The 25,562-nt window shown below is 36.8% G+C and overlaps 1 protein-coding gene across 13 annotated transcripts in view; it reads right to left on the bottom strand.

Moving 5' to 3' along the window:
- Nucleotides 1–25,562, bottom strand: part of USH2A (usherin) — a 392,736-nt gene that overhangs the window by 347,042 nt on the left and 20,132 nt on the right. For all 13 annotated transcript variants that reach the window (XM_068185676.1, XM_068185675.1, XM_068185673.1 and 10 more), the window contains one exon: nt 21,307–21,472. In XM_068185676.1, the coding sequence (XP_068041777.1) occupies nt 21,307–21,472 (166 nt within the window). The remainder of the gene's footprint in view (nt 1–21,306; nt 21,473–25,562) is intronic.

Raw genomic sequence — 25,562 nt, 5'->3', positions numbered from 1 at the left:
AATGAGACAGGTACAGGAAATACATTACAACTTTATTTTCTTACCTAAAGATATGTGCTCTTCAGATTCTACCCATGAAAACACAACAATGAAATTTAACAAGAATTTTGCCACTTGGTTTGAATCAGGCAGAACTGTCATGCAAACAAAAGCCAGCATTTTCATGTATTAAGTACTGACGGAAATGCTAACTTCCAACTACATTGCAGTAATCTGTGTGGCAAAAAAGAAACATCACAACCAAATAATCCACTTCAGAGCAGTTGCACTGGCTAAGGGACTATGGCAAAAAGCAGAAGCTCCTTGACTGAAGAGTACCGTGGGTTCTTTCTTTCTCTTTTTCTATAAGCCTTGTATTTTACTGATATTTATAAGTATAATGCAAATTGGTATACCAATGTATAAATAAAGAAATAGTATAACAGTTACAAGTAAAGAGTAAAATAGGTATAGTAAAAATATGTAGTAGTACAATAAAAATTAACAATATGTTTTTTTCAAAAAACCAAAAAAGCCTGATATTCCCCATTTTCAACATAGAGGCAGAAGAGATTTTAGTATCAAGTAAAAGACACAGTTATATTGACTCCACTTTTTTGAACTACAGTGACCCTTTTGAAGCCAAAGCCAGTTTGGCTTCAGCCAGTTTGGGGGAGTCTCAAGACCAGAATCTACAAAGTTTTGGCTGTCACATAATAACACTCACATTTATTACCTTGCAATGTACATGTGTGATATCTGGCCCACTTAAGCAACATACTCTTTTTCTTCACATGCATTAATCATACTGTCATCAAAATGTCCTCTTACATATATATAAAGGCAACTGAGACAATTTTAGTCTCTTCCATGTGGAATTGAATTGCACCATTTCAGCCAAAATAAATGAAGTTAACTGAACCTTTTTTCAGTGAACATTATGATCTTTTTGCATTAGTAAGATTTTGCCATTACAAGTCAATCCTAATATTAATAGCACCCATATACCTGATGGAAAATGATTTCTAATAAATAAGATAGGAAGGCAAGACATAGAAAAGAACCCTTTATGTTCCATTTAAAAAAAATCCCTAAGAATCCCTAAATATATCACAGCAGAGCAGATCTGGTTAGATCACTAACCAGAGATCAAAGCTTCATGGCACTAAATGACACACAACCAACAGAGGCAGTAGTCTCATTCCCAAATATTTTAATTTGTAATTAATATATGCTTCAAAGACACCTGTTTTTCAGTTAGTACAACCTTATCCTTTATGTTATCTTTCCTATTTCAATATTTATTGGCATGGGAAAGATTTATTAAAATATTACAGATAAATTATAGGGAGTTATTTCAAGACAATAGTAATCTCATCCACTGTTGAGTATACCTTCTTTTTACCCTTACTCATCACAGCTTCTAACAACCATAAAATACAGTTTAATCCTACCATTTCCTTTCATCATCTTTTGTTCTAATAACTAGATCACAGTGTCTGGCAAGACAGATTAATAGAACAGAAGGATTGCTTCCCAGATTTGCAGGCCATAAATGAGGAGTTCCACAACAGAGGGAATGCTGGCACCAAAAATGAAAGAAATAGAGAAAAAATATTTTCCAGTCATTTAAGCCAAATGATACCAACTCTGGCCTACTTAGTTTTCCAGCCAGCTTAGTGATGGCAAGCACTTCAACTGCAACTTCGACTCTTACAGCTATTCAGACCATCACACATAGTCTCAGATGGCAGGGGCAGGACTGACATAGACAAAACAAGGACCAAAAATGCATCTTCCAATACTAGGGAATGATTACATTCCAGTACATGTAATGGACACCAGTATTTTCAAATAAGATGAAAAAGGATCAGCTCAGGGATCTATGATATATACCTGACAGTGAACAAGATTATTCAAAAAAAAACAGATATCTGCATACTAAATTTTTTAAAAAGCTGATTTTTAAGTTAAAGATGCAAATTTAGCTAGTTTGCAAATGCAAGTTAAATTTAAAAACTTAATACAAACTAAAACACAGTACCAGTTTCTCAAATACAAGAAAAAAAAACCAAAATACTCCCCCAAATAAGAGAACAAAAAATAAACTGTAAGAAAACTCAAGTCTGCTTTCATTTTCCTTAAAATAAACCCCATTTGCACAGCAGGCAGTTACTCAGAACTAGAAACAATTATTATAAAGAAGATGATACACAATATGTTTTATGAGAAGCAATTAGATAGCTATACCATTTATCTATAAGGCATAAAAAATGGGGGGGGAAAAGTTAAATTTATTTTCCAAATCAGCAAGCTATCGGGAATGACCCCTCCCTTTACTTGTCTTAAAAACTAAAGCAACTTCAGAATCAATAAAGGCTTTACAGAGATGCAAATTAAAGTAGAAGTTAGCAGAAATTATTTGCTTAATCATTCAGAAATAACAAGGAATCAGAGATTATGAGAAATCAGGAGGAGCTGCAACTCACCTAGCTCAAAAATTACTACACAACGTACCATTACAATCGCTTACTGTTGGTGTGGTTACTATAAAAATTTCCAGCTAAACATGGCTTGCTATCTGTTAAACTAATCAAGATTCAGAAAACCTTTTTTGCCTTCTAAATATATTGCAGATTTGCATCAGGACCTTTCTCAATGAGTCCATTCTATAGAAACAGACAGCGCATTAACACATTTTCTTCCAAGGTGAGAAAACAGATTAAGGTTATGACCAAAATGACAGGCCTGTGGCTTCCTTGAATACTTTAATAGAGTCAACAAATCAACAGTGGCCACTGATGACAACAGAGGAAAGAAGACAATAGGTGGAAGGAGGGGAATTAGTGATGCTACTATAATGGTGTAATCAGAAACTTGAGCATAAAAATATTTTTTCACCTTCAACCTGTCTAAATATGCTCTTTTTGCTTGCTCATATAAAGACATACAACAGATTTACCACTGGGGGACATGTGGGTTCATGTATTTCCTCTGCAAAAGCAGGTGAGAAACAGAAGTGTAACAGTTAATAAAAGCAAGAGTAAAGGGCTTTTGCATATCAAAGAGAGGAGATGCACACAGGTATGTATTTCAGTATTTTCTTGCATAATTGCAAATCTTGCTGAAGCTGCAGTTACAAAGGCTTCCACACAGCTTTAATATTTCATAAATGATTTTCTGTAAAGAGGAAAGGTCAGTGATATGGACTTCAGCAAAATAATTTTGGGGGAAAAACCAGGATGAAACCACTAGCATGAATCCAGGCTTACTTTCAGCTGTCATTTAAGCAGAGCTAGTGACCACAAACTACATTGCAGCATTTTATATATTTTTTTAAATATCTGAGCACCTATGCATCCCTAAATTGATGAATCAGAAACAGCAGACAATTTTCTGCCACAATTCAACACCTTTCCTCACTGAATAATTTGCAGAATTTACATACCTTGAACATTCATTTTAAAGGATCCTTCCCTACCCCTCATTTTTGCCTTATTCTCATTTTGTATTATTCAACTAATTTTTACTTCCTCTTTTCTTTGTCTACTATATTTACATTTAGCTTTACAAAGAACAACCAAACAAAAAAGAAAAAAACCAACAGCAACAAAAAACACAAACAATGTGATAAATTTAGTGAATACAGGTGGGAGGAGATTCCTGCCCCCAAGTATTATTTTTCTCAAATATTAATACAAACAGGGAACAAAACAGTTTAACCTGGGAAAAAGAGGGGCAGGCACTGATCTCTTCTCTCAGTGATAGGGCCCAAGAGAATGGCATTAAGCTGTGTCAGGGGAGATGTAGGGCAGACACTGGGACAACGTTCATCACCCAGAGGGTGGTTGGGCTCTGGAACAGGACACCCCGGGAAGTAGTCACAGCCAAAGCCTGTCAGAGTTCAAGAAGTGATTGGACAATGCTCTCAGGCTCTCTTGGGGCTGGTGCTATGCAGGGCCAGGAGCAGGACTTCTATGATCTCTGTGGGTCTGTTCCAACTCAAGAAAGTCTATGATTCTATGACCCCCAGACCCCAAAACTCCTCTACTCCTCCCAGCACTTCAGGTACTCTATCAGCTAATTTATGATTGCTTTAGAAAATAAAAAGTTCCCACAGTTTAACCTCTGCAGATGAATCAGGATTCCACATCACTCTTAGCCATCTTCTACTCCACACATTACTCATCCGCATTAGTACAGAGCCTGCTCCTACAGTCCCATATGGTTTAGCCATCCTTAGAAAGCACACAATGCAGGCTAACCGAAATTTAAAACCTTAGCTGAATGGATAATTCAAGAATAAGAACTATCACTGTTATGACATTATTGCTAGAGATGTTTGGGCAGATGTTTTACATACTTCAAAGTCTCCTTGGTCTTTTTTTTTTTTTTTTTTCCTCTCTCAGAGATAAAGCTTACAACCTTTAAAATAAAAAGAGTTCATTTTTAGTGTTTTGTGCTCTGCATTTATATATATTTTTTATCTGGAATGAAAATTGAGACAACAGAGGGAACTTGGCAGATCTAAAGCTTGGCAAGAGATAATGAATTTATGTAGCAAACATATGAGAACAAGGATATGTCAGGAGGAATTTGTCCACGAACTTGTTCTCAAACAGACCAGCAAAGACGCTAATAACCAAGTTAATAGGGACAGGGGGTTTGTGGGAGGGAGGGAGGGAGGGCTGTGGAAACTAAAGAATATCCAAGAGGACAAGCCAGCTCAGACAGTTTATCTGCATAACACTTGACAGACAAATGGCACCTTCTGTACCAGCAAAAGAACTGCCTGAACGAGTTTGCCATTGAGGCTGGTGCTGCTCCAGCTACAACCCTGTCACAATTTCAAATCTTCAGTCTGTTTTTAGTTGGTTTGCCCAATAGCAAATGCAAAAGCTACACACATAATAAAATCAATTTTATCTGCTCTTATTAAATGATTTGCTCACATTTCTAAATTCCTCTCCTTCCATATTCAAATACTATACTACCTTCACATGGCAAAAACATAGTTTTTAAGCTGTAAGAACTCCATGTCCCCAGGCAAACCCAAATTCACCCCTCTGTATTTTAAGCCCTTGAAGCAACTTAGTCACAGGTCTGAAGGAAAAGAACAGACCATAGAGGCAAGGTGCAACTCTGGCTACTATGGAGGTTTCAATGTGATGCTTTTCACACATCTTTGGTTCTCAGGACAAACAGCATTTTACAGGAAGGAAACAAAGAGGACTCCAGGCTTTTCATTGTCACCACTAACAGAAGTAACAACATGGCCAGGGACTTTATTGTGATGATTTTCAAACAGAAGGTGCTTAAGTTACCATCCGTGGTTAGGGGAAATTCCTTTACTTTCAACCGCTCTGTCATTTTTAGAGGGAAGACCTGCCAATATAGTTCTAGGCTGAGATTCATTATCTAGCTCTTGCCAAAACTACAGGGTCAACTCTGTCCTCTCACCAGAACACATCAGTCTACCTGAAATATGCAACTAGAAACATTTTAATTTAAGTATTTTATTTTGGGTTCATTCATATCAAAATTCAAGGATGCTGCAATCCTATTCTTCACTGTGAGGCAGAATTTAAAAAAACTCCCTTTCAGGACCTCCTTAAGCTCTATAGGAAAATCACCTTTGCCTTTAAGAACAAAACTGATTTTGTGAGTGGAAACAATATATGTACAAGGTATTTGGTGTTAAATCACTTATCTTTTCTTCAAAATGAGGATGCTGCTTTAAGCTGACTAGGAACCCACAGAAGGAAATGGTTTGAAATAATTCAAAGGTTTGATTCTTCAGTAAGTTCCAAATGAAGTTTCAATGCATGTAAGTTCACCATAAACAGGATCAACTAACTGAATCAAGAATTGAAACTATTTTAACCCAGACTATTTTAGAACTGTTATGAGAAATTACAAGGAAAGATGCCTTTCTTTGCAAAATTTATAGGGAGTGCTAACACACATCAGTATTTGAAGACACTGTGCACAATTTTGTTGCAGAATCCAGAGGATTTTAACTTTCACTAACATAATAGGGTAAGAACACCTGTGCTGACTATATTTCCCTGCAGGCCAGAAATAGATAGAATACTAGAAAAACATTCCAAAGAGAATAATGCTTTTTCATCTTTGCATACATCATCTACCTCTTTTTTTTTTCTTATCCTCTTCCTGTTAGATTTTGACAGACACTTTTCCAGAAGTTCCTGATTTAAAAAAAATCCTTCACTAGATAGCTTTTGAAATTAAAACTGCCTATATGGGAAAAAAACACCATTTTTAAAATACTGAAATTGACTCATCACAACATTCTGTCCAGAGATAACAAGTGGAGTGACTAGTACTTCAGCTGTGAGTTTATTTAAATGTAGACATACACATGCAGTATTAGGAAGGCAAAAACAGGATATGAAATAAACATAAGGCATCAGCTCTAAGCTCACTGTCAAGAATATACCAAGACTTCTAACCACAGAGTTCAGCTGAAGGTAACTATCTGTCAAATGTAATCTGTGCAAGTGAATATGCTTAAGCTGGTGCTATGAATCAACCAAAATTGCTTTGGTCTTATTGACATTCAATTGCAAGAAGTTGCAGCTCATCCAGTCCAATAGACATCTGACAACACCAAGAGTGCTTCAGTGACAGAAAGCTTTAAATATAGATGCAACTATCATCACAATACACATGGAACTAAACTTTATGATCTCTCATACCATCTTCAGAAATAGGGCATCAGCCGAATACCATAAGACCACATGGTCATCCTCTCTGCCTGTTGCCAATTCCTGCAGTTAACAAATCACTGCAATTTAAAAAAAAAGAGAGAGTACAGATTGACAGAAATAGACCATTCAATCTTCCACCAATGTCCCATTAAATCTCTCTCCAAAATCCACTTCTGCCATTATAATATTTGTGCACCTTTTAAAAATAAAATGCGAGATCAAAATTTGTTCAAACTGTTTGCATTAGTTAAGGGGCAGACCTTCAGCTACTACAAACTGCCTTCAGCTTCAGCAATGTCATTTTACACCTGCCCAGATTCAGACCTCAAGTTAAATTTACTGTCTTCCTCATATCTGTTCTTTACACCTTGAAACAAGATGTCTGATAATGCATGTATGTGGGAGATTAAGCAATTAAGCAATTTGCACAGAGGATCCCAAAAGCAGACACAATTTGTGTCCTAACTTTACACAAAAGAAAGGAATACCACTTGCAACCATGTATGTGTTTGTTTCACTCTTGTCTCCCAGAGAAATCCTACCATTTCAGCAGTAGATGTTCCAGCACAGTGTATTTTTCTAAAGATTTTCATATCTCCACAGCATCTACACGAGTTGTTACATACCCCATGCTTGCCCTTCCCAGCTCTGTCTTCCCTTGCCACACAGTGAATTGAAATCATCCCAGATTCACAAACAGACAAAAGAAGTTGGGAAAGAAAAAATATGTCTACTATATACATCTTGCAAACATGTTTAAGGGGATGCACAGTGTGGTTTTGGGGAGAAGAGGGGAGAAAGACTCCTGCCCATGTTATGAGCACTCTGAACAGTTATGCCCACACTCTGAGAAATGCAGTGTGAAAAAAACAAGAGACTTGAGGAAGAAACCTCATCAGGGGACCACAACGACAGAACTATCTTAAAACAGAAGGGCTGGAGAAGATAAAGGGACAGCAGAAGAAATGGTAAAGAACAGCGAAGGGGAAGGAAAAAGCCTAAGGTCAGGAGGGGCAAGTTGTCTCTTTGCCTTTCCTTCTTTTGCCTCAGGCCCATATCGGCCTTTCCTTTTCTTGACTTAACTGGGATGAATTTTAATTGCAGCCTGTCTATGTGTTTTATACACTATGTACTCTCTTCTTGTGTGGAGTGGATTTCCCATTCATCACAGGATTGCAGGCAAAAACCCCAGGAGCATTTTGCTTACCTTCAAAGTTAGCTTTGCTAAAATCAATAACTTTAGGGCTGCTTCACCATCTAGCCCAAACCCCCACACCACAACCATTTCAAATTTCATTATTTTTGATAATTTGATTTTGCTTGTCTCCACATACAGATTTACATTTACAGCTTTTCCATAACTGTGACAATATTCTCCACTGCTTCATTAACAGTATAAAGATAGCAATCTTATAGGAACAGCAGAAACATGCTCTCATTTGTAGTTTTATCATAACTGATATAACAGTTCATATCATAACTGATCGCTAACATTCTCTCTCTCTACTGTCTTCTCTTCAATACACCAACATTCTTCAAATCAAAGTTCTGGTTTTCTTAGGGACCATTGCATGTCATAAATACTTTCATGGCCAGGGCTTTTTTCTGACCACCAGCAAGTCTGGTACAACAGCCAAGAATCACAACTACACTAAACTGTCCTTAGCTTGCATGCAAACCACTAAACTTAATTTTAAAAAAATGAAGTTAAAGAAAAAAATTTAAATGGAGGGGGTGAGAGCAGGAGTGTTTCCTACTGCAGATGGAGTATTATACCTCAGAAATATTGTTACAGCTCTTTCAGCTTAATATTAGCTCTTCCTTCACTGAAACTGTGTATCTTGGCATTTTAAATCCCCCTTCATTTTCCTGGTTGTCTGTCTTATTCCAATAATATCTTTCTTATCCTTGAAAACATGTCACTCCCATTCAGCAGTCTTATTACATATGCTCCTAGCATTTGTATAAAAGATATTTAGCTTTTCTCTTTGCCCTCCTTTACTTTTCTTTTTCACTATCTCCTACAATGTTAATCCCTTCTCAGTGGGAAATGGTTTTCCTTCAACCTAAGTCTTTCTTGTCGTGCATAGATCCACTAGTTCAGCTCAAATTCCCTGAAGAACAACATAAATTTAAAAAAAAAAAAAAAAAGGGGGGGGGAGGGTGTAAGGGGAAAGGAACCCTGAATGCTCCTGAAACAATTAACTCTGTTCAAGATTAAGCCATTTATTAATATAAATTTTACCCTAAACAGCAAAATCAAAAAGCAACTGGAACACAGACTGATGCATAAGGCAGTTTACAAGCTTAAGAAAAACTAATAGCTATTTCAAGAACAAAGCCTTCGAGATGCAAAAATGCAAGTGACAGCAAGCAGAAGGATTCAAAATAAGAAATTGTTCATTTTTCATATGGGGTAATTTTACTACTGTATTAAAAACTGAGTGATGCAACCCATATTCAATTATCTGATAAACCAGGCTGGAGACAAAGATCAAAGTGAAAAGAGACAGCTTTTGAAAGGGTCTGTATTTTTAAAGAATCAGTATTTTAAAAAGTAAACACTGCTTTAGAATCAACATTGAATCTGAGATTAGTGATCCCTTTGCACAAAGTAATCATTCCAAGTATAGACTGGCAACTTTCACTTAATGTTTTGTTGATTGGTAGTTTGAAAGTATTTCATTAGTATGAAGAAGTATTAAAATGGTTAATTACAGCTATTCCACTTTCTACCCCAGCCAGCACTGCACCAATATCCTTTATTGCCAGTGTCAGTAGAGGTGTATCAATCTGCTACTGATGCCTCAGGACAGAACGAACACATCGGGGCAAGGGAGTGGCTGAGAGAAGCCAAGGGAGCAAAACTGCAAATACAGATTCTGTTAGAAACTAAAGTAATTAAGAAATAAGCTTTGCTACAACTACTATTTTAACCATGGACCAAACTCTATTCTTTTTACACGGAAAGCTTTAACAAGTGACACCTGTGCTGTAAATGAGTTCCAAACAAAAAAAACATGAGAGGATCCTAGTCACCAGATCTGAAAATCCACGAAGAACAATTGCTTTCTTGCTATATAATGACTCTATTTTCCCCAAATCACAGAAGAAATCAGATCCAACATTCGATGATCACTACAGTAACATGAAAGGAGACAAGTATTAAGGATTCAACAAGCTGCCTCTTAGTAGCTAGAAGAGTTACACAGACTTGCCACAATTAATTGAAGCAAAAGGTCAGAAAGTACATTTTAAATAATCTCATAACAATGCATATTTTCTCTCTGCCCCCTCCATTTAAAAAACAGCAAAACCACTGATTCAGAATTTTCACAAATTACTTGTAATCATGTAAATTAGGGATGAGATGTGGATGTCAAATGAAATGTCCCTTCTGAATAAAGTCTTCTGCTTCACTAGTCAAAGAATAAGCAGATACCTGCACAAATGAGGGGCGCTGTTACTAATGTACAATTATTAACCTTTTATGACACTATCAGCTGCATATTAAATTCTAGTCTTTTAAACTGATTATATCTGAAGATTTTGCACCATTTTACACCACTCGGTTCTATGACTCCTAAGTCATTCCCAAATTTAATGCAAGAATACACTGGTTCTACAAAACAGAGCTGAACAGCTCTGCTGGGACTGAAAAGTTGAAAATCCATTCCTCTGTCTTTTTTGGGGGATGATTTACATAAGAAGAAAGCAATTATTTCTGCCCTCTGAATGTCTTGTCACAGAAAGTTCCATGTATCCAGTTAAGGGATTTTTGCAAATAAATTCTCATCTCTTCTTTCAGGGCTTACTTTCTTTTCATGGTCAAGGAGCCACAAAAGTCTGTCTTTGATTCTTTTCATATTCTTCCCTACAACCTTACTTCAGGCCTTTCCCTCCTCCTCTGTGCCCTGCTTTCTTCCATCCATCACAAAGTCCTTTAGAAATGGTCATTCAACTACTCCTTTGTACTGCAACTCTCTGACATTCTTTTTGATGGCAATTCACTGTAAGCTTCAATTTTCATTTTTTATAATAACTGCTTTTTTCTAGAGTTACTAAGCATCTTAGCAGCCAAGCTTTGCCAGTGATCCAAACTGTGCTGTTAACTGCACTCAGACCAAAACAGACTTTGGAGGACAGTGTTTCGGTAGCTTATTGTTGGTAGTTTATTTGTGGAAAAAGTTTAATGAAGTAGTTTATGCAGCAGCTCCCTCAACTAAATTTTGCTAGAGATGGGCCAGGAGATTACCAGGAGAGGTTGCTTATCAGCTTCATAGTGATCTCCTGAGCACTTGAGAGTACAGGCCTTGAGTTAAGGCACAGAAAAGCCAGGAAGATTACTGAACAGCACAGATGAGGATGTCAAAAAACACAGTTTAAGGAAAAGGATAAAGGCCCTTCAAACGTAATTAAATGCACTCAAAATCCAGCAGAAGAGTGGCATGCAACCTTTTACATGCATAATTACCTGACTTATAGACAAGAGGTACATACATAAGGCACAAGTAAGTAGTAACAAGAGAAGCTCAGAAAGACAACAGACTTTTTCTTGTGACCAGTCCTGATTCCAAGAACCACTTGAGTCCCATGGGACATGGTCATCAAGCTGGCATGACAAAGGCACATACTTCTGAGTACTGAGGATAAATCTTCAAGGGTAATTTTAATGTAAAGAAAGAGAAGTTTGAAGTTCTGAAATGTCAGATTAGGAGCAATGTTGATGGTTTATTCTATGCTGCCACTGAATATCACGCCATTATTTGCTTAGAGGTGTAATGAGGATGAGCTTCACAAGGTAGATAGGCCATCTACAATCAGTCAATAGCAAGGATAGACCTAAACACCACAAGAAAAGCAAGAAGAGAGGTTTGAGAGGAAAATACTTTGGCTTTTATTCAGGAGGAAGAAGATAAAAAGCCAGTGCCATTCTTTGAAATGCTGCCAGTATCACAAAGGGTCAGACAAGCAAGGCTGCATGAATCTGCACACAAACAGTGCTTGAAAGAAGGGATTTAGGTCAATTCCAAATATAAACCCTTTTCTAGAGCAGATAGAATCAAAGGAGGGTCAGCTGGTCTTATACCCAAATAAAGGCAGTTTATTTGTGTATCAAGACAGGAAAGAAATGAAATGTTGGGGGAGAAAAATCAAGTATCTAAACCAGAGCTGTCCTAACTAAGCATGCACTTTGTCATCATCTACAGTCTGTCTTTGAAATCTAAAGCCCAAGATGTTTGAACCTGAATGTCAGGAATTACACAGATCATACCACTGAAAAAGTGTTGCTATGCCTTAAAGAAAGTTCAAATTTTGATAAAATGAGCTAATTGTATTAAAACATACTACAGAAACTGGTATTCCAGCCCTTTGTGTTTAAAAAAAAAAAAAAAAAAAGTACCTTCAGAGAAGCAGGAAAAAAAAAAAAACCCAAAAAAAAAAAAAAAAAACAAAAAAAAAAAAAAAAAAAAAACCAAAAAAAAAAAAAAACAATCTGCACACAGAGGGGTTAAAAATTAACCCTGCACAGAGCAAAGAACAATGCGGAAATTAAAGTTATAGACATGATAGATGAAGAGGTCTTGGACCATTTCTTCTGAGAATCCATAAAATCAAGTATGTATTGGATGAATTGGTTGGAAAAGCACATGGCTTAATACTGTACACTAGAAAAGGCAACATTACTTTTGTGGACGGAAATTAAGATCCAATTTGAATTCTTTGAAGTAAAGATGCATTTGGATAAGAAGAACTGACCAATATAACATACTGGCTTTCTTGAAAGGTTTCAGACTTGGGAGAGACTAAATGGTCACATTTCACACAGACAGTAGTTTATCACTAACTCCAACAATCTCTGCTATCTAACATTTTGTAAAGGCTTGAAAAGTGGTTAGCGAGATGAAAAAAAGATGGAGTGAATACATGCAGATAATAGAAATCAAAGCTTACTTAAATTACAAAGGATCTGCTAAGGAACAGGCAGCAAAGTAGCAGACTAAATGTCTTGTTAACCACAAGGTAGCAGACGAGAAAAATATTCTTGTCCACGTAAACACAACACTAAATTCTGAAAGCCACTGCTCCAAGTGGTCTTGGAGTTACTATAGAGAGTCCCTCACTAATGAGCAAAAAGGAAACATTCCTTATTGGGAAAGAAAAATTTTAAAAGACCACAAAACTTCATTGTTTAGAAATTTGTGGTGCAAAGTGTCTGGGATAACAAGTGGGAGTTCTGTCCCTAGCATCCTCCAATAACCCCAAAAGTTTCTGAAAATATCAGTGAGGATGAAAAAAATGCAGAATGGCTTGAATATAAGGAGAAATCTCACTTGTGAATGATTTTAACATGTGATAAAATTCTATAATCAAAATATCCAAAAGCATAAGAATGATAAAGAAAAAGAAACTGGCAAAGGAAATCAGCAAAAAGAAGTTGGCAGACAGCAGATTTAAAATAAAGAACAATCTCATAGAACCATAATGCCATATGAGGAACTCATTGCCACAAGAGTCCAATGCCAAAATATAAATTATATATATTTATATATATAATATATATTTGTAATTATAATTCCATTTGCTTATACATATTCCAATTTGTAAATTAGAAGAAAAATAATTAGACTAACAAACAAAAAACAGGTCAGTTACTGACTATTCAAGACAGTCCAGCTTAAGAAGCTTCAAAACCCACTGACTGTCAGAAAATAAGTCAACGATACTGTCAGAGTCCAGGACATCCCTCTGGCTGCCCTGGCCGTCTCGAGACCCTGGCAGGGGGCTCGGAGACCTTGGCAAGAGGTCAAAAACATCTGTGGCTTCGACTTTAGCCTGTGGAAAGCTGTCAATTTTGTATGAGGAATTACAAGTCACAAGGGTTTTAGTAGTGTGATATTTGAACAAACACAGGGTGGAAAAGTAGAATTTTGGGATCTTTAGAAAGAGGTTTGAGGGGGTACAAGATGGAAGAATTTGGGCATGTCCCTAGCCTTCTTTCCCTTCTTCTTGTCCTCCATGTCTTGATGTGATGGTGACACTTTTCTATTGATTTAAGGTAGGGACACTGTCCAACATAGATGTTTGATATTGGTGCATTGTTATAAACAGACTATATGTAACTTTTGAATAAAACATAAACACCACCCGAGAGGGCACGTCAGAATGTTATGGCCTCCTTGCTAGCCAGAGCTCGGCAGGTCAGAGAAAGAACATTTAGATAAGAAGAAATAAGCAACCTTGAAAGCACAATCGGACACAGTCCAGACCTCTTTTTCGGCTGCCAGGCTAGGGGAACAAGGGCTTTCACACTATTGGGGTCTCACCAGCTGACTCTGACATGATACATCTAAAAGAAATTTGTTCCTATTAATGTACTCTTCTTTCATACTCCAAGACAGGCTATCTAGACAGGTATCAAACAGACAGAAGAGTCCTTAAATTAAGCAAAAATTGCAGCATTATTGAGCCAAGGCACTGCAATGAGATACATGGACAACAGGAGTTCCTCTCCCTCTTCCATCCCAGACTTTTTAGTTTCCATACAACCTGATAAGCTGTTCAGAGCCAGAAAAAAATCTTTGCTTCCATGAGAAAATGATACATGTAAAGTCTTAAAAGATTCCCCCTCCTGGACTGCCACCAGCACACACAGATTTTGTGTTGTACAAGATCTACACATGTAATTTATGTCACCCTCCATTTGTTGCACACACAGATGTTAATGCAAGATGTAAGACAGAGTTCACACATAAATAATGAAGGTTGCACAAAGGACGACCTGAAAGTTTCACCTTCCATTTCTTGATCAGACTTCTGATTTAAGTCTGTCTTTAAGCTACAAAAACTTGAACCAAAGGTAGAAATTACTTCTAAAAATAAATAAAGACCCCCAAAACAAATAAACAAACCCAAAACAAACAAACAAAAACCCACAAAAACAAAAGCTCTTCTATTTGGCTGTACTCATGAAGTTTTTAGACTTGTCAAAAAAGGTTTCAAGTATCTTGTGAAAACATTTACATAAAAACTTGCACAGCATAAAGCAGAAAGGACAATTGTTCAGTATTTGTGATCCATCTTTACCAGCAAAGATGCTGCAATCAGTTGCCTGTTTTCTGCTCACAGACTGTGCATGACAAGAACTACTTGCTGGAGGACCCTCTGCCCACATTGAAAATGGTGTGCTCTCAACAGCGATACTGCACTGTACAAAGCTTGGTCTCCCCAAAAAGGAATCAAATTGAAGCATATCAATAGTAAAACAAGACTCAAAATAGACAGAAGGCAAACCTGGATCAATGAGAGCTCCTGTACACAAAAGTGACAATGTAAGCAAGTCTCCTCTTAGTGCCATGTACTAACAGCTATAACAAGCACAAGGATACACTTCCAAACTCTTAGAGTTTCTCCACATGCAACTCAAGAGCATATAAAAGTACCTGAGACATGCAGGACAGTAAGTTTTGAGACTGGGGGAAAAATAACAAGGCAAATAATTCTTATTGGAGTGTGTTCATTATTAAAAGTACAATTTAATTGGCTGCAATTTATTTTTGTATAAGGAAAGAAACTTCTTGCACAGCAAATTGAAGATTGCTGGTTTTCAAATCTTGAAACTCTCCAGACAAATAAGGCACAGCTTCTGCAAAACATTCAATACTACCTCCTCTCAGCACTGGTCATACAAAGATTAATTCCATTCCTACTATATATAACAGAGTCTGGGCAGATTTCAGTGGTATTTGCAACTGCAATTACAAAAAAGTAAATTAGCAATTTCCAGAAGTGGAATCAAGATGGCATTGACAAAACCTGTATTTTTGGTGTTCTCTGAAATTAAAATCTTAGCCCAGGCAAAGTTCCTTGCCTTGTGCTCCGAGGCAGCTGTTAGACTGCAAATTTAAGTCTGCAAATATATTCAAATTCATACTCGGGCAAGAAAATAAGTAGTTTAAGAGACAGTGAGTAGACTCAATCATCTGGGAAATACCCTGTTTTCTCAAGAAGCTGAAGTTAAAACAGAGCTTTCAAATGTACACAGTCAGCATCCTAATACTCACAGAACACAAGGAGAAGAGGCAAGAACCATAGTAGGACCTCTGGATGCAGGAAAAAACAAAAAAGTTTTACGGATATCAAAGAACACAGAGGTTGCATGTCCAGAAGCAGTACCTGAATGGCCTGCAACAGTAGCAGAATAGATACTGAAGCAGCTCCATGCTCATTGTGTCCGTGAACTGTTCTTTAAACACATACGCAAATACATGACAGACTGTAATTTGTGTTTTATTTCTACTGTCTGGCAGGAGCACAGCACCAGCCATATGGATAGACCGCATCCTCACAAATATTTTCAACACACAATTGCAATTAATAGACAAGAAGCTCCCAGATGCAGAATTAATGCAAACTCTCCACTCCCTTCTTGGACCTGACAAACTACTCTTAATAGATAGTAAGTGATAACTTCAAAGAGGAGATCAAAGTGGTTTGTTAAATCAAAATGCTTCCTTGCTTTCTCATGTCCTTACCAAACTTAGGGACCATACAGTTTAGAACACCCCGTATTTAGTAAGACATACAGAGGGTGTATATAGAATAAATGTTTGCCTCCCTGCTTTTAAGCCTCAGCTTCTTTGATTATAAAATAAACTGTAAAGTATTCTAAAACTTGTGCAGAAAATAAAAGGATTTCACAAATTGGAAAGGACAAGTTTTCTCTTGATAGTCAAACAGTTATGATGTAAAGCAGTCTCATTAAATCATAAGTACTTTAACCTTTTCTTGAAAGAACTGGAAGATTTAAAGATTTATAAAGAAATTTTGCCTAAACTAGGAAATGACTCATATTTGACATGTATTGAAATGATAATGCTGATTTCAATAGGCACTCTAAGAGCATTTTCCTCCCAGGAGAGTAATTCAGTCACGGTTACCTCTCTGCATTTAGATTTTAAACTTACTTTCCAAAGCTTTTAATGTGCTATAGTCTGCCAAAACATGGCAGAGTTACATAGATATGATCAGGCAAAATAAAGGCTAGCAAAAAGACTATTTTTATAATTTCAGACACTAAATATGAAAAAAAAACCATCAATCTGACATGTTCTCAAAGAATCTCCTGTTTCAGCAGCCTCGTCTGTATCTGCAAATTCATGATTAAACTCCACTCTTCTTAATTGGTTAAATAAATTCTGAAGTATCAAAGGGAAAGTGAAAGACTCTTAACACTGCAACTGAAAAAGAAAATACACAATGGTGCTGCTGTTAAAAAGTGGAATAAATCTGATATTGGTTTCACTTTACAGAGATAATATGGTACACAATTGACCTTAATTATGTTCAATTTTTTAATTCTTTAGAAGTTAAGTTTTAAGATGCCAATTTTTCTGAGGTTTCACTTCAGTGCATATCAGACTCTTTTAAGTTAAGGTTATATATCTTTTACTCCAGTGTGTACCTTCAGAGTTTTTGCTAACATATACCTAAAAATATACATTAAAACTATCATTAAATCCAGATCAAACACATGATAAGACCCTAAACCTTTCAGAAGCCTGAAAGACTTGATACTCACCAACTGAAAACAACTAGAAAATGTTGTAGAGGAGTTTCAAGTTCAGTACTTTACATTTTCTAATAGCAATTTTATTTCAAGCCACTTCCCCCAGTCTTTTTGGTCATGGCATTCTTCCTGTATGACATCTTACTCTTCTCCTTTCTGATTATATCTATTACCAGCTGCTATAATAGGAATTCTTAATATTTCTGCTAAGATCATTAAAAAAAAATAAAACACAAGGCTGGTCCAAATTCTCAAATAATTAAATTGGTTTTATGCCTGCCCCATCCCCAGGATTATAAGCAAGTTCCTCTGAGCAGTATCTATTGCAATCCTTCCCATGAGCATTCCCTTTGACCCTACAACTTCTCACAGGTTGTCACATCAATGCTAAACTCCAGATAGACAAAATCTGACACATTTACTTTGCCTGAAAATCAGCTTTCTCATCAAAAAAAAAAAAAAAGCTAAGAGGCTAGACAGTGATGAGCTATCTATAGGAAATCCACACTGCATTTTATCCCCTTTTTCATTTAGCTCCACATCTTTATCTATTTCTTCAAAGATCTTTTCTAAATCCTCATACACCACTGTGTCAAGATGTAAGTCTGCATTACCAAGATCCTTTTTCCTTCCTCTTGGTACCTGCTTTGGCTGGGGTGGAGGTAAATTTTTTCACAGTACCCCATGCCGTGTTTCAAGTCTGGGGCTAGAACAGCATTGATAACACGTTAGCATTTTAGTTATTACCAAAGAGGTTGCCAATGTCAAGCCCTTCTCTTTTCCCAGTTGAACTCCTCATCCCACCTCAGCAATAAGCCAGGGTTGGACCAAGAAACTGGAAAGGAGAACAGCTAGGACAAAAAAGATATTCCTTACTCTACAAACCTCGTGCTCAGCAATAAAAACTAGGGTAGAAGAAATGTGAGGAGATAGGAATTTTACTTCCAAGGTGGCCTGCTGCTAAGAAATTGGCTGGACAGTGGTCTGCTTATGGGAGGTGGTGAATGATTGCCTTTATACCATTTGTTCCCTCCCAGTCCCTTTCCTTCATGGGTTTTTCTCACTTTTGCTATTTCTGCTGTCTCCCCTGTTCCACTGGCAGGAGTGATGAGGGCCCAGGTACTTGGCTGCTGGTTGGCATCAACAGGATACCTTTCCTAAACAGAAGCTCCATCTCTGACTTGCAGCTTTGCATAGAATGTCTCTTTGTCAAAGGATTTTGTGTGCCAGTTCTTCCAGAATTTTTGGACAAAGACCATCTGTTTGCAGCAGCATGTACACAATCAGCTTGCAAATTCATGTTTCTACTCTTCATGATCACTTTTGTTTCCATGCATTAATTTCTGCTACCCTGATTGGTTTTGCTCTGTGACTCCTGAAAACAGAACCAAAGTATTTATTTGTTCTGGGGATCTTACTCGCATCATCCTTAATCTCAAGCACACTCTCACTGTACTCAAGCCTTGCCTTCTTACACAAAAAAAAAAAAAACACTGTAATAATTTTTTACCATTTGACAGACTAATTAATATCAAGCACTTTATAGTTTTATTTCTATCCTACACAGCATTCTCTGTGAATCTGCTTCCCCATTCCCCAGTGCTCACACACTTTGCCATCTCTAACTGTAGGGGTACTTATTCACACAGATAAGCCTGGGCAGTACATAACCATATTTTTTCCTTTAAGGGCAAAAATTTCTCTTCATTCTATTTTATCAATTTTTAAAAGGCTTTTTTTTCCATTCAATCTCCCAACTCCAAAGTTTACCTTGTTTCATAAAAATAGCTGCATGTGTTTGTTCTGTTTGAAACCTAAAAGTGTTCTTAGAGAACCAAAGAACTGTTTTCTATTTCATCTGACTCCAGTTATGAATGCTCAACATTGTTCTTGAGACCTACCCCTCTGATAACATCCTCATCATTTAACAAAGCTGGTATACCCAGACTTTCTGCTTCAGAAACTACTCAATGAAGAAACCCTTCATGCAGAACACACAGGAATGTTTGGGCCCTGCTCTTGTTAGTAGAACTTAAATTTCCCAGCTATAAACTGGAAAATAAGTCTCTGCAGTGACACAGCTCTTAGTAGTAGTTCCCTCTAAAAAATTACATATCTAAATACAAACCCAAGGATTTAAATTCCTAGATTACCTCAGAAGAATTAATTTACTAGCCTTCCCTTCCCCTAGAATTATTTTATTCCAAAGAAATTATTTTTCAGTCTGTGCTATCCTTTCTTCTTTCCTTCCCTCTTATCATTTAATTAGTATTTGGTGCTATTCCACCATTTAGCTTTCACTTTTATCATTCCTGGATAGGCATATGCTCTTTCACCTGAATTCCAAACATATCTGCCATCCCACCATATTTTTTGTCTCTCTAAATTCAGTTTCACATCTGCAACCAATACTTCACACTCCTCTGTCATGGTGTCTGTTGCCTAGCATCTGGGTGTATGAGACACAGACACTTCCAGATGGAAGTTACTTTGCATATTTTTGTATGGTCTTGCTCATGTTGTCATTGTCCATTTGTGGAAAAAAAATGCTTTTGGCCCCCCGCTAAAAAATAAACAAACCTTTGCCTAAAGTTTAATAGTCAGGCCAAGGGCTAAATGGATCAGGCTGCATCCACTATCATCTTTAATGGCAAGCTGTGTCCTACAATAGCACCAAGCACAGGAAGGTTCTACCCAAGCTCAGAAACTTCAAAAAGGCATTAAGCCTTCAGTTTCTTCAAGGGTCTAGAAGCTATATTTCTTTACTCCTGCTATGAATTGAAGAACTTTCTACAGAGAAACAAAGGACCAAATTCCACAGGGCGCTTCACATTTCTTTGTAAGGCAGTTCAAGATCTGTGTGTGTATTTAACCAGCACTTTCACTTGGCTGTGCAGTTTCTGAGGTATAAAATGCAGCTGACAGCAACAGCAGTAATATAGCACCCTTGGAGTGCTTGAAGTGTAAAGTTCATTAGTTCTACCTTAAGGTCACTCTTTTAATCCAACAGCCAAAATCTTATTCACACTACCATGCTGTTATCCTGAAAAAAAGAAAACTGCAAAAAAATCAAGATGTCGGTTTAGATACTTCTTGCAAGTGACAAGATCAGCACTAAAAATCCAAATCACAGTCAATACCTTTTAGCAAGTTTCAAGGAAGCAGCAAAACTATTCTTGATTGTGCTGTAGACCAAATGAAATTTAATAGAATGGATAAAGGAAATGAAGGAAGGAAAAGATAAACATTTCAATACCTGATAATTGTGTTTTATAATTATTAGTTGAACTTGGCTCACAAATAGAATTTACTAGGGTGTCTGTTGGGAATTACAAGACATGCAAATAACTGAATTTTAATTTCTTCTGTGTTTGTTTACTGATTTTTGTACATACAGTTTAAATTTTAACAAACTCAATTTTGCTTTATCCTCGGCGGATATTTGTACATTTATTAAAAAGTTACGTCAACAGAAGACTTTTGGAACACAGGGATTGTGGTCTAACAATTCTGAATCATATTCTTAAAATAAGAGGTATTAGCTCTGTAACTTACTAGCTTGACTGATCCTGCACAAATTCACACATTTACTTATGTGCACTGTAAGAAGTTTTTTAAATTAAACGGAACACAACTCCATAAGGTAAGTACATTAGCATGTATAGATGAGAATGGCATTTCCTTCTGTAGGAAATTACCTGAGACCCAAGACTAATTGGTAATGTTAGATATAAGTATGTAAAATATTAATACAAGGTTTTCTTCACCTCACATACTCATGTTTTTAAAGGTGAGAATTTTCAGTGTTGTATAGTCTGATTGTTCAGAAGAACAGACACAGCATTTCTTTCCAGTGCTAAATTAGCAATTGCCTCAAAATGAGCTTCCAAATTAAGATCTTTACCTACAAGACTCAAGAGTTATCATTTACATCCCCCAATTTATTCTTTTATATTTATACAGTTATACCACTCTCACACAAATGTTGTATTTCAACAAATATTAGATCATTTTTATTTTACTCACCTGCACACTAAGATGAATCCATTTCTTCACAAGAATTCTCCCCAGTGTCATTACTTTTATTGGTGGCTGCAAACCATTTACTGTGCGATAATAAAACATGGTCTCTTTCTCAGAGATTGTGAGTTTGAACACAGTCTGCCCATCAATAGCCTTTTCTATCACACACCTTTGGAAATAACCAAGAAAAACAACATAAGGTCAGAGGCACACACATATACACATTCTTGCCAAGGTGCTATCCTGTAAAGTGATGCTAACCAGAATGTATTAAAATAAACATTAAAAATACAGCTCTTGAGAAGATGCTCAGTGACAGTGAAAGTCACAGGATGTACTAAGTGTAAAAGAACTTTAGCAAAGGTATTTTCTCTCTCATTCTGTGAGGGTTTTGGGTTGTGTTGGGGTTTTGGTTGGGTTTTTTTAGTGTTTTGCTCTGTTTATTGAGTGCTGGCAACCCCAGCTCATTTGGGGGTGAAAGAGAGGTCCAGTTTGCCTCCTCTCTTGAAGCTTCCATGACAGAAACCACAGCAACTGTGGAAGTCTCTGCCACACTTCTCATACAAAGCTGTGCAACTTAGTACATCCCGTGGAGGCACACTTTAATTTTCCTTAGTCTAACAAGGCAAATGCAATATAACCACAAAAAGCAGTACAAATTACATGCTTTGTTAATAAGTCTTCCATCTTTCCACCCAATCTGTGTAGATAAGGCAGCCCTAATAGCAGCTTACCCTACACTCTCCCCTTTGCAGTGTCTTTCTTTAACCTAAGAAACTAGAGCAAGGCAAGAAGCATACCCAGACACTTACTAGGAATTTTTTCCCCACAAAGAAGTCACATCAATAGCAAATGCAACAATGCAACAATAAGGTACAGAGAATACCATCCACAGCAACCTAGTTTTCATTTTAAGTTGCTGAAATGTTTTTGCCAATCCAATCACCATGATGTCAAGAGTCCTGAGAAACACAGGCTCCATATGCTTGTGTAACAACTATGTATTTTATTAAAGCAATCATAAATACAGTAAAAAATTATAAAGTTTTACCCTTCGCATTTGAGCTGCTTGAAAAAACCAGTTCTCAATATACTAACCCATGAAAAGTCAAGTATTTTAACAGTTTCACCAGACTAAATTAGTGCACTAGGTCACAAGAGGGAAGCATATAAAATTTGTATGAGATTAGTATTTTCTTACCCATATTTCAGAGACAAAAAAAACCCCCAGAAAACCCTACAGATAAGCGTCTTCAACTACTCTGCATTTATAAAAGAAAACTAACAAAAAGGCTGTTCTTTGATACTGCCATTATTCACTAATTCATTTTAAATCAAAGGAAAAATTAATTCCTCCTGTTACTATTCTAGCCTGCTGCAATGTTGTCAATGAAACACCTTGCAAAATAAAGACTTCTGTTTTCCCAAACTTACTAAAACCACATTTCTTAATAAATTGTCCACTGGTCTTTTCAATATTTTGTTTGCTTGTAAACATGCTAGTTTTGTTAGATAATAAATGTGAAGGAAGGCTCAGCTAAGTAGCAAAATATTTAGGAACTGGATTTACCCAGTTCCTGGATAAACAATAATTGGATAATCCAGGGTTTTGTTTATTTTACTTATCTAAAACAAACATCCCCACATTGTTTTTATCCCCAAAGGTGTCATGACTTTAAGAAGGGAAGCGACCTTGATGTACATCACTTTGAAAACTGGAAAGAACAAATGTGAATTGTGACTTACCAGTAAAAGAGGAAAATCGAGAGGGAAAAGAGAAGAGAGGGAAGGAAAAAAAAAAAAGAAAAAATCCAAACTAGCTGTAATATAGGTGAAATAGGAAGAGGCATTACTTCTGACTCTGAGCTTGATTTTCCATTCCAGCCATGATTACAGAGAGAAGTCACTATTCTTTGTGAAGTCTTCAACTTCTGGTAACCTGCAGTCCCACAGAGCCAATACCTGACTACATATATCTCAGTGGGGTTGGATTGGAAAAAAAGCCAATAACACAAATCCACTCAGTTAGCTTTCAAAGAGAAAAATATTCTAGAGAATCTAACGTGGCTGCACTGGTGCTGCCCACACATTAACCGGAGCAAATGGGAACATCTGCACTGCTTCAAAATCAGATGCCCTTTTTAGTCTAATTCCTAATGTAAAACATCTGAATGGATAATAAGTAGTACTAAATTATTTTAGTCCCTTAGATAAATAAAGTCGAAAAAATTCTATGTGCTACTCACTTCACAATCAGGCCATTCCTGCTGAACCTTTTGCTTGTAAAAGGTCTCAGCTCACTTCTTGCCACCATCAATATCTTCTGGGCATCTGAACTTGCTCCAGTTCGCACTACATTGATATAAGCTGTCTGTCATGGTTACTCACATATGCAAAGCTTGTACCCATATTCTTATCCTATTCCATTGTGAAGGGCTATCATCATACACATTTTCCTATATTGTGCTAATGCTTACATACAGGCTACACACAGGCTTACTGAAGGCAATTACATGAACTGATGAATACATGCAGCAAGAGAGGAAGCATGAGGCTAGAATGAAACTCAGGGGCAAGAACTCTGCCCGCTTACCACCTAAAGAGAAAGAAAATTTAAAGACTGGAGTACAAATGTCAATGCTTTCTCACTCTTGCTTTTCTTCAGTATTTCCAATATGCAGTGACTTAAAAGCATGCCTATAAATATCTCTACTAAACATCTTAGAAGAACATCAGGACTTCAAATAAATCTGTAACATGACCTGACTCTCCTCTCTGTGTCAAAGTGCATTGTCTCCCAGATTCATATAAGAAAACTTGGTATATGGAACTGATGAAGAAAGTTTTTGGTGTCCTTTCTTATGTACAATCTTTAAAGGGCCTTCAGACTTGAATACTCACATCACTCTCTCATTTCAGCCAGCATAGTAACTTCTAACAAAAATCCTGCTACTCTCTTACATGGGTACATGCCTAAAAGAATGGCACAGGATGTAATGGGATATTGTGCAGCAACACTCCTAGCTTCTTTTCTAAGCAAACACTCTCACAGACAGACCATATAAAATTCAGCACAAAAACACATTAGTATGGCATGTCCAAAACACAGGGATCTGCTCTACTTGATGTAAGAGCACTTTGCCAGTAAAAAAAACATCTTGTTAAACTTTCAATCATTCTACTGGCAAAATGAGCAGCTCGTTCTGGCTGATCTTCCTAATGCTTTGGTGGGAACACAAAGACTTTGTTAGAATGCATCCCAGTTCTGTGAGGCTCCTCTGCTGTGATAATGGGGTTTAAAAGGTCTCACAAATGGCATGTAACAGGGATAATTCCCTATCAGGGACTGCAAAATGTAGGACATCCAGTAAATCAAATTTCATCTGCCAACCTGAAGGACTCACTAAACCAACATAATAAAAGGAAAGCATCTTAGTCTGCTGGTAAATTATTTCTCTTTTGTAAGATGCCTTCTGAGTCAAGCTTCAATGGCTATTAACGTGCAACAACTGTTCCACCAAAACTGGAGTTCAGTATTCCTTTTATGAAAAAAGAAAAATTAACACAATTCTTTCTGTGTCAAAGGCATAAGAATGAAGTGATCTATTACAAAAACTGAATAAAAACATTTAAATTTTAAAGCGATCTATAAAACCTGCTGAACAGGAATATGTACACTATGTAGTTATTAACACAGCAGCAATTGGAAGCTAATCTTTTGCACTAGTCCATGGCTTATCAGTCATCAGTAGAGTCTGGTTTCTTCACAGCACTTAATCATTTGAGACTAAGGACATAACATTTCATTGTTTTAGGCTTCGTGCATCAAAGCCTATCCCATTGACAAAAGACTTTCACAGATCTCACTCAACACATTGCTGCAACAGCTTGCTTGGAAATTAGCAGGATGCTTCTGCTCCAAGTTAGGCATGTGCTCTGCTGAAGGAGACTCTGATGAGCCTACATGTGCCTGGACAGGAATTCATGGCATGGGAACACACCAGAAATGGACTCTCTGACGTTCAAGATTCAATCATTATATAGAAAACCATATCCAAAGTTCCAGAGATGCCTTTACACATACCACCAGATGAAATTATTTAAGTTCAGCGCTGAAGTCCCTTTTGCTCTGCAAATATAATTTATTTCCACTCCATAACCACAAATTCGACAGTTAGGTCAAGTTTTTTGAGGTAATTATCACTGCATAAAACATACTATAATTTTACATTATGATTTTAAATATTTCTATTTTTTCT

The sequence above is a fragment of the Anomalospiza imberbis genome, chromosome 3, assembly GCF_031753505.1.
Source record: "Anomalospiza imberbis isolate Cuckoo-Finch-1a 21T00152 chromosome 3, ASM3175350v1, whole genome shotgun sequence".
Taxonomy (NCBI): domain Eukaryota; kingdom Metazoa; phylum Chordata; class Aves; order Passeriformes; family Viduidae; genus Anomalospiza; species Anomalospiza imberbis.
Note: the sequence above shows the minus strand (reverse complement) of the source record. Positions and strands in the feature narration are given on the sequence as shown.